General features: G+C 39.6%; 1 protein-coding gene across 1 annotated transcript in view; it reads left to right on the forward strand.

Annotated features, from left to right (window-relative positions):
* LOC149318070 (general transcription factor II-I repeat domain-containing protein 2A-like) overlaps nt 1-13042 on the forward strand; it is a 61377-nt gene extending 48335 nt beyond the window's left edge. The window contains exon 2 of the mRNA XM_089507897.1: nt 12349-13042. Within this exon, the coding sequence (XP_089364023.1) occupies nt 12349-13042 (694 nt within the window). The remainder of the gene's footprint in view (nt 1-12348) is intronic.
* Nucleotides 13043-14662: the final 1620 nt, after the last annotated feature.

The raw sequence follows: 14662 nt of genomic DNA on the forward strand, positions 1-14662 counted from the left end.
TCTTATTTTACAATTGTATTACGTAGTTTTTATTTGGGTTACTCCTTCCTTTCTCTATGTGTTCATATTTGTATGTCTATATATTAGACTGTAGGGCTGTTTTTTGTTGTTCTTTTACTTGTAAAGTATCATATACACAAATATTATTAGTATTATTAGTAATCAACAACAACCTAAAACAGTGTCAGTTCTTCCATGGTGGGTAAATTGTGTCTATAGCCTATATCCTTGTGGTTTGGAGTTCAAGGGTGGAAAGAGCCAACATCCAGTTTTCCTCTGGATGTTGATGTGGATGGAGGTAACATTCATGACAGCCTTAGGAAAAGGAATACAATGTGTGCAAGATCCTTGTTGTGGGAACAATTGTATTGAAGGAAGCCCTTCTTGTACTAAAAAGGCCAGAGGTAGAAGTGAGCTGGCTGGATATGCCAAGTTGGGCGAGCAAGGACACAACTACCTGCCCCACAAGATGCTGCTAGGTGCTTACTACACCAACTAGGTGCCTCATCTCTCTCTCACTCTCACTCTCTCTCTCTCTCTCTTCGCCTCATTCCATGCAGCTACACCAGTGGAGCTTTTTCTCTATCAGTGCTGAATAGGATCTCGGTCTATATTTCCACAGCAGAGAAGCTGAATGTTTTGAAAGGGCCACCCAACTGCAGAACACCATTTTATGAGATCAGGAAAATGATCTTGTGTTCAAGTTTTTGCTAACTAAACTGTGAGAAACTTTATCTGCTGCAGTACCCCCGAGCCCCACAGTTTTGTTTTGTTTTTAATGCATGATTTTCATCTCTTCCTGGGGCTGTTCTTGCCTTGATATTCTTTGCTTGCTTGCTTGGTCAGCATTTTTTTCAGGCAGGAATTACAATATATTACATCTCTCTTGATTTTAATTCTACTTCCTTGTTTTTAATCCCAGTTGTATTTTTGTTATGTGTTTTTGGTTTATGCCAAAATTCTGTCCAGAATCTAAGTTTATCATTCAGAGAAAGACAAAGAGAGAAAGAGGAAGGACGGAAGTAGATTTTTCCTAGTCCTAAGAATGAATTCAACTAGCCTCCTTAATGTATGTAAATCAGGCATGAACATTGTGCCTCCCCAGATGTTACTGGACTACAACTCCCAACATCCTCTGGCAACATAGCCAATGGTGAGGAATATCTGCATCAGCAACATCTGCAGGGCTGCACAATCCTCAGTTTTGAGGCAAATGAACACTAAGAGAAAGTCATGGCAGGAATTATGCAGTGTTGATATAAAAACCTTCAGAAAGATTTTAACAAGAACAAAAAGGGTTAAAATCAGATTGTATTTTCAGGGTTTTTTTTAATTGCTCACTCTCATAAAACATGGTGTTCATATATTGGTAGCAACAATGAGGTTTTCTTCATGAGTCAGCTTAAAAATAATGTTGACATTGCGGTCAATACATTATGGATTGCCATATTTATGTCAGAACCTATTGGCACAGGAATACATCAGTAATATAAAATACTTAAGAATATGTCTTATATTTAAATTAAACCTTACAATTCCTTGTCCCGTCTCCATGTTTTTCTTCTGCTGCTCTTAAATGTATATTTGATGACAGGTTGCACAGATAATGATTTCAACATCTATTTTTAGCCAGCAACTAAAGCTACTGTTTTAAATACAACTTTGCAGAGGAAAACTGGATGTTGGCTCTTTGTTCGCTGATACTATACATTTCTAATGAATACCTTTATTATATCTTTGCGTGTGACAACTAGCCAGCTCTGTCTTTATCTTAGCAGAACGTGCTGTTATTCACACAAACTGGCACACTCATGTTTTCATTCATCTCCTCTACACAGTCAAGCTTAGAGAGCTAATAGGGTGTAATGGTTTGAGTGCTTGACTACGACATTGGGCAACCAGGATTCAAATCCACACTTGGCCATGGAAATCCACTATGTGAGCTTGTGCAAGTCATACTCTCTCAGTCTCAAAGGAAGGCAAAGGTGAATTCTACCAAGAAAACTCTTATAGGGTATCTTAGGGTCACCCTACGTAAAAAATGACTTAAAGACACCCAACAACAAAAATCCAGTTAAACTTCCTACCCCTCATAATGTATCCTGATAAGGTTGAAGAAATCTACAGGACATGGTATATGGGATGAGAGGCTGCAATAGGTGGCAGGGGGAGTAGACTGATAATCATGTGCTCTGACTTGTGCAAGCAAGTAAAACCACCATAGAGTAATGGCTAGTGTGCCAGACTAGAACTAAGGCGATCCAGTTTCAAAGGCCCACATGGTCATGATGTCTACTAATTGATCTTGGGCCAGTCGTCACTGTTTTTCAGCCTGGCCAGAGGTCCTTTCCTGCTATACAATTATACCCCTCTGGTTCCATTGAAACTGCCATGGTTTCCACCTTCGGAAACCTGGGCTTTGTAGTTTGGGCAATGCACTAGAACAAATGGTCAACATGGCTGAAAACCACCAAAAAAGGTTCTACAGCCTCTGCAGATCTCCAGAACACTTAACATCCCCCCAATTTCCCCAAAATAAGCCCAAAACAAATCCAATGGACTCTACATGTGTCCAGTCATGCCAGGCACATTTATATGGTCTGGAGAGGGGCATATAAGGGTGAAAGATGGATCCTGCTTTCTTTGTGGTTGCCCACCCCAGCTCAGCCTAACAGGGAACATGTGATTCCCTTATTACAACAGCTTCACCATTACCTGTCTGTTTCCAGGCACTCTTCAAAGTCCTAGTTATAAAGCTCAATAAGACTTGTTTCTAGTGAAGGATTGCCAAGCTTCTGGGTGCCAGTATTTCCAATAGAGCTCAGAACCTGTATGACTTCATCTATGGCCACTTAACACATGGGTACTTGTGCTGCTGCTGCTGCTTCTGAAAGATTGCCTGCCCGCTTGCCTGCCTGTGCAGTGGAAGTTTTTCCCCTATGGCTCATGCAATAAGGAGGCTCATGAATTATGACACTGCTGCTCTGTTCACTGGCTTGCTCCAAATGGCACAATGAGACCACAGACATCTACAAACTCACTTTTTCTACATTCCCTTGCCTTTGGTCTATTGTTGTTGTTGCTTTACTGACAATGTTGTCCAACTGCAACACACATTGCGAACATCTTCACACTGCATCAGTAAGAAGAATATTGGCACTCAGGCCTTTGAGATTTCTCACTAACTTCCTTCCCCTTTAGCACCACAACTCTGATTCTCCAGCTGGCTGGAAAGGCATAGCAATTCCCTAAGGTTACAGGTGGAGTTGTGGTGCTAAAAGAGCATTTCACAATTGTAGGGTGCATTCCACCCACATCAGTCTCAGCCATTATGGTCAGTTTTCAAGGATACTAGTAGCTGCAGTTCAACAACATTTAGAGGGTTGCATTTTCTCCACTCCTACCATGATTATTTGCTGGTTTTCCTATAACAAACAATGTAAAATCTCTGCCTTGCTTACCTCCCATTACCAATTTTTCTACCACTACATGATCATTACTCATGATATTAGATTCAACCTATCTCTTTGTTGGTTGTAGCTACGGAGCATGTTTTAGACCCTTGGTGAACCCTTTGAGAAATGACAAGTCAGTATGTGACATGTTAGGACATTGTCAGTATCCATGACAATTAAATCCTGATCCAATTGACTGCAGCTCTGGGACAATGACAATAATGAGTGAATCATCAACCTCATTGATTTCACTGACATTATTCATGCAGGTAATATTACGTGCTTAGAGTATCTTTGCAGAATTTGGTCAATATACTAAGAACCCCTTGTTTGTCAGGAAAGCTTTAATTTGAAGTGCCCAAACATGGCAAATGCAAAAGAGTAACCAAATGGCTTCCCCACTGCTGACATTAACAGCTGCATAATAGCTCCATGAACAAGCTTTGTAAACATGTAAACAGCAGAATTAATTGCAATGATTATGCTCTTGGAAAATAGAGCATTTCAGTAATTTGGAGCACACTGCAGCTACATGTTTACAGAACTCCAGGCACATCAGAAAATTAAATATATTTAATTTAGGCGTCAATTGTCTGCTCTTCAAGAAGACAAAAAATGAAGAAAAAAATCCTGCGTACACAGTTCCAGATACTCTACTCATTATGGCATGGCAAAAATGTCATGTTGTCATCTTTTCTCCTTGCCACTACTTGAAGAATGTTCTTTGGACTGAAGCCAGACTCGGGCATATTCATTCTTACTATTCATTGCAGTGTTTAAAACATAATCTATAAAAGCCTGTTCAACTTGGGTCCAAGGCCATTTGAAAGATCATGATCTCCCATATGAAGCTGCCTGGGATTTGAGTTCTATAAAAGAGACTTTCCCTCAGTCCCACCACCTTCAGAAGTACCTCTGAAATGGATATAAGAGAGGATCTTCTCAGCAGCCACTCAGAGATGATGGAACTTACTTCCAAAGAAGGTTAGGCTAACCTTCTCCCTGTTGTCTTTCCACCAGCAAGGAAATACCTTTCCATTAATATAGATTTTCAACAATAGACTGCTTATTATGGTCAGCGGTTTTACAATAGAGCTTTACTGCAGTGTTTTAAATGATTTTATTCATGCTTTAATAGGATAATAGTAACATAGAATTTGAGCATGGTGCAGTGATTTGAGCATTTGGCAAAGACTCTGGAGATCAGGATTTTGAATCCCATGATCTTGGGCAAGTCATGCTCTCTCAGCTTCAGGGGAAGGCTAAGGCCTTCTGAACAGAACTTTCCAATAAAATGCTGTCATAGGTTCATCTTAGGGTTGCCATAAGTTGGAAACAACAACCAAAAAATTATTTTAGTATGTATAATTTATTGTGCTGTACCTATAACCTTTTTAATTTCAAGGGACCCTCAGTATCCACTGGGGTTTGGCTTCAGGACCCCGAATGGATATCAACATCCATAGATGCTCATGTCCCATTATATACAATTGTATAGTAAAATGGTGTCTCTTATACGAAATGGCAAAATCAAGGTTTGCCTTTTGGAAGTCTTATTGTGAATATTTTCAAACCATGGCTGGTTGACTCTGTGGCTGCTGAATTCATGAATACAGAGGGCTGACTACATTGGAAGATACCTTGCACTTTGAAGGTGGGATCTAAATCAAATAAATTCATATATAAATAATATAGTTTGTTGTTGTTACCCATTACAAGGTTTTAAAAAATGGTATTCATTACTTTTTTCATTACTCTTTTTTTCCTTTATATTTTTTTAAAATAATCTTAGGCTTGATAAGAGAATAGCATAAAACTTGAAAAATTTCCAACCAAAACAATTCTGCAAATGCTTTTAAAGTAGTGATTTATTTATTATTTATTAAATTATTTCTATACTACCCTAATTCACAAGATCTCAGGGCAGCATGCAAGCAAAGTCAATATAAACAATTTATTATATTCAAGACTAAAACAATTTAAAATAATAAAAATAACAAAAAATATATTAAATTTTAAAATTCAAACAGGTTTAAAAGATTAAAGCACTGTACATTAGCATTATACATACCTGCCAACCTGTCACATATGAAACTGAGTGACATCAGATGACAAAAGTTATTAATGAGAAAGAACACTAGCCGGAAAGGCTGCAGCAATATGCTTTTGCCTAACTGCTGGGAAAGGGAAAGATTACGCCTCCAATTCTTCTTTCTAGAACTGAGTTGAGTTTAGGCTCCTTTTATACTCTGAATTCACTCTGCAGCAATTGAAGTAAGGGGAAAAGAGGAGGAGAAGGAGCAAGAAACTGGGACATTTTATAAGGAGTGAAGAAATGGAACTACAGAAGAATAAATGGGATGGTCAAATCAAAATAGTTGGAAGTTATGATTCCAACTGAGACTTGTGGCAACCTAATCCCAGGGTTTTCTTGGCAATATTTGTCCAGAATGGGTTTGCTTTTACTTTCCTCTGAGGCTGAGAAAGTGTGTCTTGTCCAAGGTCACCCATTTTACAGTATTTTCATAGCAGAACAAGGATTTGAACCCCCATCTCTACAGTCCTAGTCCAACACTCAACCACCACACTCCACTGGTTCTCCCACACTGATGCTGTAGGGCTGAAAATGGACTCTGTCAAAAAAATTGTGTTGCTGTCTGTTAAACTTGTATTTTATTTGTTTTTATTCATTCATAAATAAAATAGGTCTCTTGTAGGCCACACATATACAGAAAAGCAAGATTATTTTTGGAATTGCTCCAGGGCCCCAACTATCAATATTTCAAACCATCAACTCAGTTTTAATTTGCACTGTTTTGTAGGCTTATCAAACCTTAATAAAATCATAATCCTCACATGATTTCATTTTTCATTCTAAAGCAAATAGTCTGATGCCTAAAAACTGGGGGGGGGGGGGGATACCTATGTGATCACTTTTGTTTACCTTGTTACCATCTCGCATTTGAGTAGAGTTCCTGCTTTAAATACATATAGAAATTCAACAACTAAATTTCTTGGGTTATTATATGAAACACAGGAACTTTCAGAAGAGAAGGATGAGAGTTCTGTACTCATACCTTCTAACTGTTTTAGGAGCTTATCACATAGCTTAAAAATGTGGCTTACCTCTTCCAAACTGAATTCTAATTTGGGCTGCATCTGGATACTGTCGCACACATTTTTGCCACTGTCACCACTGGGAGGGTGCATAACCTCTGGCTAGAATCCGAGTTCAGCCAGCTGATTTGCAAAGCCAGGAAATTCTCAGATTTGAAAAGAGGCCAGATGAACTCAGCTTCTAGACGGAAGTTACCCAGGATGCACCCACCTAGTGACGTCGGAGGCAAAAACACATGTGACATTATCCAGATGAAGCCTAAATTAGAATTCAATTCAGTAGAGGAAAGCCACTTTTTAAAACTGTGTGATAATCTCCTTAGTTTGGTGAGAACAGTCCCAATTAATCTTATGTATCTTTTTCAGCTCCTTTTAAAAGGTCCCAATTTCCCTCTCTGCTTCTCCCTTTCCTCTTTGTCCCCATCTTGCTTCAGTTGCTGCAGATTGCATTCTAAATGAAATAGTCAACAGGGGGAGAGAGGAATCTTGCCCTTCCCAGAAAGTTCAGGCAAAAGCAGGCTGCTGCAAAGTTTCCTACGTTGAGTGTTCTTTCTCATTAATATTTTTTGCCATCTTGACCCACTCTGATGTTGCTTAGCTACACATATTTCAGTTATCTGTGGTACATTGGTGGATATGCATAATGCTTATGTGCAATGTTTAAATCTTTTAAATTTGTTTTAATTTGTTTAATATACTTTTGTTATTGCTGCTGCTGCTGCTGTTGCGTGCTTTCAAGCTTTTTCCAACATACAGCAACCCTAAGGTGAACCTATCATGGTTTTTTCTTGGCAAGTTTCTTCTGAGGGGCTTGCCATACTATGCATCCAAGGTCACCCAGAGGCTGAGCTGGGTTTCGAACCCTGGTCATAGCCCAGTGCTCAAACCTTTACCCCACACTGGCTCTGTAATATATCTTAAGACTATTTAAATTATTTTTATTGTTTAATTGTTTTTATTGCCATCTTGATATTGTTTAGCCACGTGTCATAGTTTCATCCATGAAATCTTAGGAAGGTATGTATTAATTACCAATGGTTACTGGAAACCACTTTTTGTAGGGGTTTTAATATAATACTCGATGAGGTAAGCAACAAATTCATGTTTAGTATTATATTTGCAAATGCTGATGTGTTTTTCTTTATTTGTGCTTGTTGCACTTTAGATATGAGTCTTGCAGAGACTCAGATAAGGTAGTTAAAAAAACTGGAAACGGTTTGTTTGTTTTTTCTAGAAGTGATCAGATAGAGAAGAGGAGGCTGTTACCTAGCTAGACTTTTTATTCTCTACATACAAATCTTTCAGAAATATTAAAATATTTACTTGAATCAAAATGTTGTAGCTGTTCACTATTGAGATTAGTCAGCCATGTCTTCTTCTATAATTATGATACAGGACTCCAGTTCATTCCATCCTATTCCTTCATGTTTCATTCTTTTGTCTCCAACAGTTAGCATCTGCAGCCACTAGTTATACCTGGTCCTCACTGGACTATTTCTACCTCCTTAGATACACCTTTGTTTTTGGAATCTCTACCAACTTTGAGGGTCTTGTCTCCTTTTGAATATGACTAGTGCTGTTTTTAATAGAGTGGGCCCTTGGTATGCACTGGCATTTGTTTCCAGGATCCTCCTTGGATACCAAAATCTATGGATACTCAAATCCCAATAAATACAGTGGCATAATAAAATGGTGTCCCTTATATAAAATGGCAAAAGTGTGATTTGCTTTTTGGAATTCATATATATTTTTAAATATTTTCATAGCATGGGTGGTTGAATCTGTGGATAGAAAGGGCCAACTGTACATTACTGCGACGAGGGACCTTCTTTATAGGTTTTGGGGTTACTTTTAACCTCTTATTTATTAGAAGGCCCCTGGTCATTGACACTTCCCTGCTTTCACCATTTACAGTCGGCCCTTCTTATACATGGATTTTTTATACACGGATTCAAGCATACACGGTTTGAAAATGTTCCAAAAAAGTATAAATTTACCTTGATTTTCCATTTTTTATAAGGGACACCATTTTGCTATGTCATTATATTCAATGGGACTTGAGCATACACGGATTTTGTTATACACGGGGGATCTTGGAACCAAACCCCAGCGTATAACAAGGGTCCACTGTATATACTTCCCCTAAATGTGTAAGGACGATAGTCCAAAGTGTCTTCCTCTTAGAAGTTTAATATTTTCAGTAGCATGTTTTTATGTGCCTATATGGTTTAGAATTCACACAGGCAGAGGCTTCTGTTGGCAACAAATAAACATTGACTTTATTGAATAACATTTAGCAACATTTAGGTGTGCCGGTTGCCTGAGTGCAGAGGGGTGGGATTTAAATAAAATTTTATTATATTATTATTATTATTATAGCAAGAATGTAACTTAAGTAGAATAGTTCCAAGGTGTTATGGTTATGTTAAATATTACAGTTGGAGGCATTTCACAGTTTCTTCTTTACAATCTCCAATGCACTTTCTCTCCTATTTAGTATCCTTCTCTAAACTCATTTCCCTTCAACTCCTCTCAACTCTATTCACATCTCTTAAACTCCTCCTCAACACTCACTCAACTGCTCTGCACTGAACTCTGTTGCGCAGAACTCAACTCAACTGAACTGAACTTAAACTGACTTCCCAATCACTCACTCCTCTCTTTTATATCTACTCCATCACGGTCAGCCCAAATCAGGATTGGCTGTCAGGAACCCAAGTCCATCCAATGATTCCGTCCCTCACCTATAAAAGTAAACTAAAGATAGATTAAAATATTTCGTGTAATCAGAAATCAACCTGACTCAATGAATTTGAGGTTTTAATCTGCCCCCTTGTAAGACTTCAGTTATTAAATACCTTCAATTGAATAGGGCATATTTTATCAGATTTTTTTGCTTCACTGTAGGTAAAAGCTGATTTAAGACCAATCTGTTAATTTATTCATTTTTTTAAAAAAAAAATAACAACTGGTATTACTCCCTTGGGAAACAATGTCCATAAAGTCATCTTAAATTTTGGATCTAAGTGAATAAAGTGATAATCTGAAGTAAATCCAAGAAATGTTACTCACTACATTACATTTCTGCAATTACTATATAAACTGCCACTTTTCTGTACCAAAAAAATGGAGTTTACATTAATGGGATACTGGTGGCATCTAGTGGTTGGCTAATAGTATATAGTCAGTGAAGAAATATTATGCTTTAAAGCTCTGTGACATAAACTGAATCGCATAGCATCAATCTTTTCCACATGAGGCCTTTCCATGCTTAGTCTTTTGATTAAGAAATAATTTTCAGGGAACTCAACAGATTTTTATAACAAAATCAAACATTTTGCTATACTCCAGAATATTTGGCATGCAAAATATGTAATGGGAATGGAATATGCTACACTGTAATCTAGGTTAAGTCAGGGTTGCCAAGAAAACCCTGTAATGTGTTTGCCTTAGGATTGCCATAAATTGGAAGATACATAACAATGTTAAATCTTAAAATAATAATAAATTCTGAATTGCCTTTTGGAGAAGCATAAATTCATTATTCTGGGGGTATATACCCATTCACTATTAAATTGGTGCCAATGGGTTTATACGCATGAGGAAAATCTACAATTATTGTAGAAACTGTTGGAGGTGGATCTGGAAATGGAGCTTTGTGCTCCATTGACGTTCAAAGCACCTTATGTTTTGGCATGGCACTTCCTTTGCTGGCAAAAGAATCCACATTCAGTGCTATAGTGGGGTAGGTTAACATTTGCCTGAAATCCTAGAGCCACTGCCTAAAGTCTATATCCTCTATATCCTAGAGTTTACACCAGGGAACGGCAACCCCTGGCCCGGGGCCGGATCCGGCCTGGCAGCCCAGTCCTGCTGCTGATTGCCACCCCCGCTTCCGCGCCGCTCCGGGAGCCATTTTGTCTTCAAAAATGTCATGGGGCAAGATGGGAAAGGTCGCGCGAGACTTCGCCACCATTTTTGAAGACAAAATGGCGGCGGGCCTGTAGGAGGCCCGCTGCGGTTGCCGGAGCCCTCTAGCAGGCCTCCAGGGGCCACAGAGGGCCTGCAGCATGCTCCACCTCCTCCACCTCGCCCTCCGCCCTCCTCCTCTGCCCTATAAATAGAAGAGCAGGGAAGGGAGCGCACGAGAGAGGAGAGAGCAAGCGGTTGCCAGCCAGCCAGCCAGCCAGCCAGCAACAGCAAGCCAAGAGCCACGAGGAGAGAGGTTCGTTCATGGGGGGAGGGCGGGTTATCTGAAGCTGAGAGAGTGTGCCTTGATGATTTGTTTAATGTCCTGGGTGTTCTCTGTGCAAAATCCCTTCACAGGGGCTTGTGCCTTTCTGGGTTGAGACAGTGCATGCATTCTTCCTTGTTTGTGGGCTTGCCTTCTAGTAGTTTCCATGCTGGTAACTATTATTATTATTATTGTTATTACTTGCAGGTGCATTTTGGGATTGTGGTGTTTGACTGAGATGCCAGTCTTTTGTATTTCAGTTAATACATTTTTTTAATTGGATGATGAGATGAATAAAAAATTATATCTGGAAAATCCATATATATCTATATATATAGATATGGATATACATCTCGATAAATACACTGTGTCTTTTTCTTTGTTTGGTTTGGGTCTCAGACATAGGAGACCCAAGTTTGAATCCCTGCTTGGCCATGGAAAACTACCAGTTGGCCTTGGGCAAGTCACACTCTCTTAGCCTCAGGGGAAGACAAAGGCAACCCCTTCTTGGAACCAATTCTGCCAACCTATGATAGGTTTGCCCAGGGCTTCTCAAACTATTCAGAAGACACTGTTCAGAAGGGATTTGCCTTTGCCATCTTGCTGACTTGCTGAAGGTCTTGCAGTGGGTTTCTCTGGTTGAGCAGGGATTCAAGGTAGCATTGTATGTTGTATGTAGGTTGTCTGCTGTGTAAGCACCGGTTCACGTGCGAGTTCACTATGCGAGTTCAGCCATATGCTTTTTTAGGGTAGTGTGAACTGGAAAGGTGGTGGAGGAACAGGCTCAGTTTGTGAGGACTGGCAAGGCTGCACTGATGAACACTCATCAGACTGCATTGATGAGCAGTGCAATCTGTATGTCTCTGTGTGGGCAATTTTATTGCTGGTATATTGTTTTTGTAGCAGTGTGTGTGTGTGTGTGTGTGTGTGTGTGTGTGTGTGTAGGTATTTTACTAAGAGCAATTTTGTACTCCTAGGTTAACAATGATGTCCAAAAAGGCTGCCGCTAAGAGGAAGATCGACGCGGAATGTAGGGTATTCAACCTGCAGTGGACAGAAGATTACTTTTTCATCGAGCACAAGGAGAAAGCTGTGTGCTTGATATGCCAGGATACAGTGGCTGTGTTCAAGGAATACAATTTGCATCGACACTATCAAACGCATCATAAAGATACATATGATGGTTTCGTTGGACAAGTGAGAAAAGATAAAATATCAAAACTGAAAACTTCATTGACAAGCCAGCAAAATATTTTTGTGAAGCAGAAGCAGCAAAATATTTCATCCGTGAGAGCAAGTTATGAAGTTGCCCAGGCAATAGCATCTGCTGGCAAATCATTCACGGAGGGAGAATTTGTTAAAGACTGCCTTCTTAGAATTGCCAAAGTGATGTGTCCAGAAAAGGCCGATGTATTTAATACAGTGAGTCTTTCGGCACGTACAATTACATGAAGGGTTGAAGAACTGGGAGACAATGTGAAGCAGCAATTGCAAAACTCTGCAAAAAAAACTTTCCTATTTTTCCTTGGCACTCAACGAAAGTAACGATATTCGTGATTCTGCACAACTTCTGATTTTTATTCGTGGGATAAATGACAATTTCAAAGTCACAGAAGAGCTTGCTGCACTGCAAAGCATCAAAGGGACCACAACAGAAGAAGATATCTATGAAATGGTTTGCCGGACTGTTAATGGTTTGGAGCTGGACTGGGCTAAACTAGCCAGTGTGACAACCGATGGCGCTCCTAGCATGGTGGGGTCTAAGAGAGGAGTAGTTGCTCGCATTAACCAAGAGATGGAAAAACATGACCATTCTCAGGCAATAGCCATACACTGCTTCATCCACCAACAGGCGCTGTGTAGTAAATCAATGAAGTGGGAGTCTGTTATGAAAACTGTGGTATCTTGTGTTAACTTCATTAAAGCTAATGCATTGAACCACAGACAATTTCAGGAATTTCTGTCCGAGGGAAATGCTGACTGTGAAGATGTTCTGTACCACACAGAAGTGTGTTGGCTGAGTCGAAGGAAAGTTTTGAGATGTTTCTATGACTTACTGCCAGAGATTGCAGCTTTTCTGGTTTCCAAAAACAAAGAAATACCAGAGCTCAGTGATACAGAATGGAAATGGCACCTTGCCTTTCTGACAGATGTAACAGAATTCCTTAATGGTCTCAATGTGGAACTTCAAGGAAAGGAGAAGCTCATCTGTGATATGTATGCATCTGTGCAATAATTTGAACTAAAATTAGGCCTCCTCATCAAACAGGTGAATGAGGGACATTTCAGCCATTTCCCAACTACTCAAAATCTGTCAGCAGAAAAACCATCAGTTGCATTCCCAACAAAAACATGTGTGGAGTCACTGGAAAAGTTACAAAGCGAGTTCCAAGCTAATTTAAAGAGCTTCATCTCCAAGAACAGGACATACAGCTTTTCTGAAACCCATTTTCTATTGACATTGAAAATGTGGATTCAATTTACCAAATGGAACTGTGTGACCTGCATAGTTGTGACTCTCTGAAAGACACATTCAAGTCAAGCAGCCTTCTAAATTTCTATGCATCTCTCCCCTCTCAGAAATACCCTAATATCAGGAACCATGCACTCAAAATGGCAACCATCTTTGGCAGCACTTATGTCTGTGAACAGACTTTTTCCCGGATGAAACATCTGAAAGTGCCAGCCAGATCCAGACTAAATGATGAACACTTGCATCACTTGCTACGAATAGCAGTGACAAATATGGAACCAGACATTGACCATCTCATTAGCCAGAAGCAGGCGCAGAGTTCCCATTAAACATTGTTATTTAATACAGAATTAAGTTTGTTTATTTAATTTGTTCTTCATTAAAATACACTGTTATTTAATACCAAATAAAGTTTGTTTATTTAACTTTACTTGTTCTTATTCTTCATTTTAAATATTGTATATTTTCCCATTTTGTTTTTTACTCCAAAATATGATGTGTGCAGTGTATGTAGGAATTATTTTTTTATTTTTTATTTATTTATTTAAATTTTTTAAAAATTACTTAATTATTTATTTTTTGGCTTCGCCCCCCCCCCCCCCCAGTTGTCTGAGGGACAGCAACCCGGCCCCTGCCTCAAAAAGGTTGCCTACCCCTGTTTATACCTCTCTCAATCTTTTTTAAATTATAGTCTTTTGCAATATGCTGACTCTTCTATTTAAGGAGGAGGAACAAGGCCTGGAGAGCAGAGAGGAGGGAGGAATCATTCAAAGAAGACATTTGTTTTAGGGCCAAGCCAGCCATGAGTTTATAAAAAAGGAGGAGGAAAGGAGGAAGGGAGTGTACAAATAAATGGGGAATGCAAGGTGCAAAGGGGGAAAGTGGCACAGTCCCAGTGCTACCCATCGTGGTCTAGTTGCCACACCATGAGGGATTATGGTTGCTGATAATGGGTGTAGCAAGGATGGTTCAAAATGGTTGGCAAAGGCTCCTTGGACAGGGACCAGGGCTGTAGCAATGGGGGAATGTTCCCCCAAACAGGAATTGTGCCACTTTCTCCATTAAATCTTCCTTTGGTCGCCAAATTCCTAGCATTGCTGTTGTCCGTTGCCTTGAACTCATGGTTGAGGCACTCGCAAGCTTCTCTCTCCTCCGCTACTCAGGTCTTGCAGGCTGGAAGCCATGAACTCCTTGATGGAGGAGTAATTGCAGTCATGGGCTTCATTCCCACTACCGTTTAAACCGGATTCTAAATCTGTTTGAACCGGTTTTAATGACCCTGGTTTGCACTTGAACTGAATCACTGAAGCAATTCGGAGAGGGGCAGCCATGCGCTAGACCCATTTAAGCCACATCTTTTTAGATAAATCGATTCCGCGCACG

Source organism: Sceloporus occidentalis, unplaced genomic scaffold (assembly GCF_023333645.1).
Source record: "Sceloporus occidentalis isolate IW3139 unplaced genomic scaffold, rSceOcc1.0.p SCAF_2, whole genome shotgun sequence".
Taxonomy (NCBI): domain Eukaryota; kingdom Metazoa; phylum Chordata; class Lepidosauria; order Squamata; family Phrynosomatidae; genus Sceloporus; species Sceloporus occidentalis.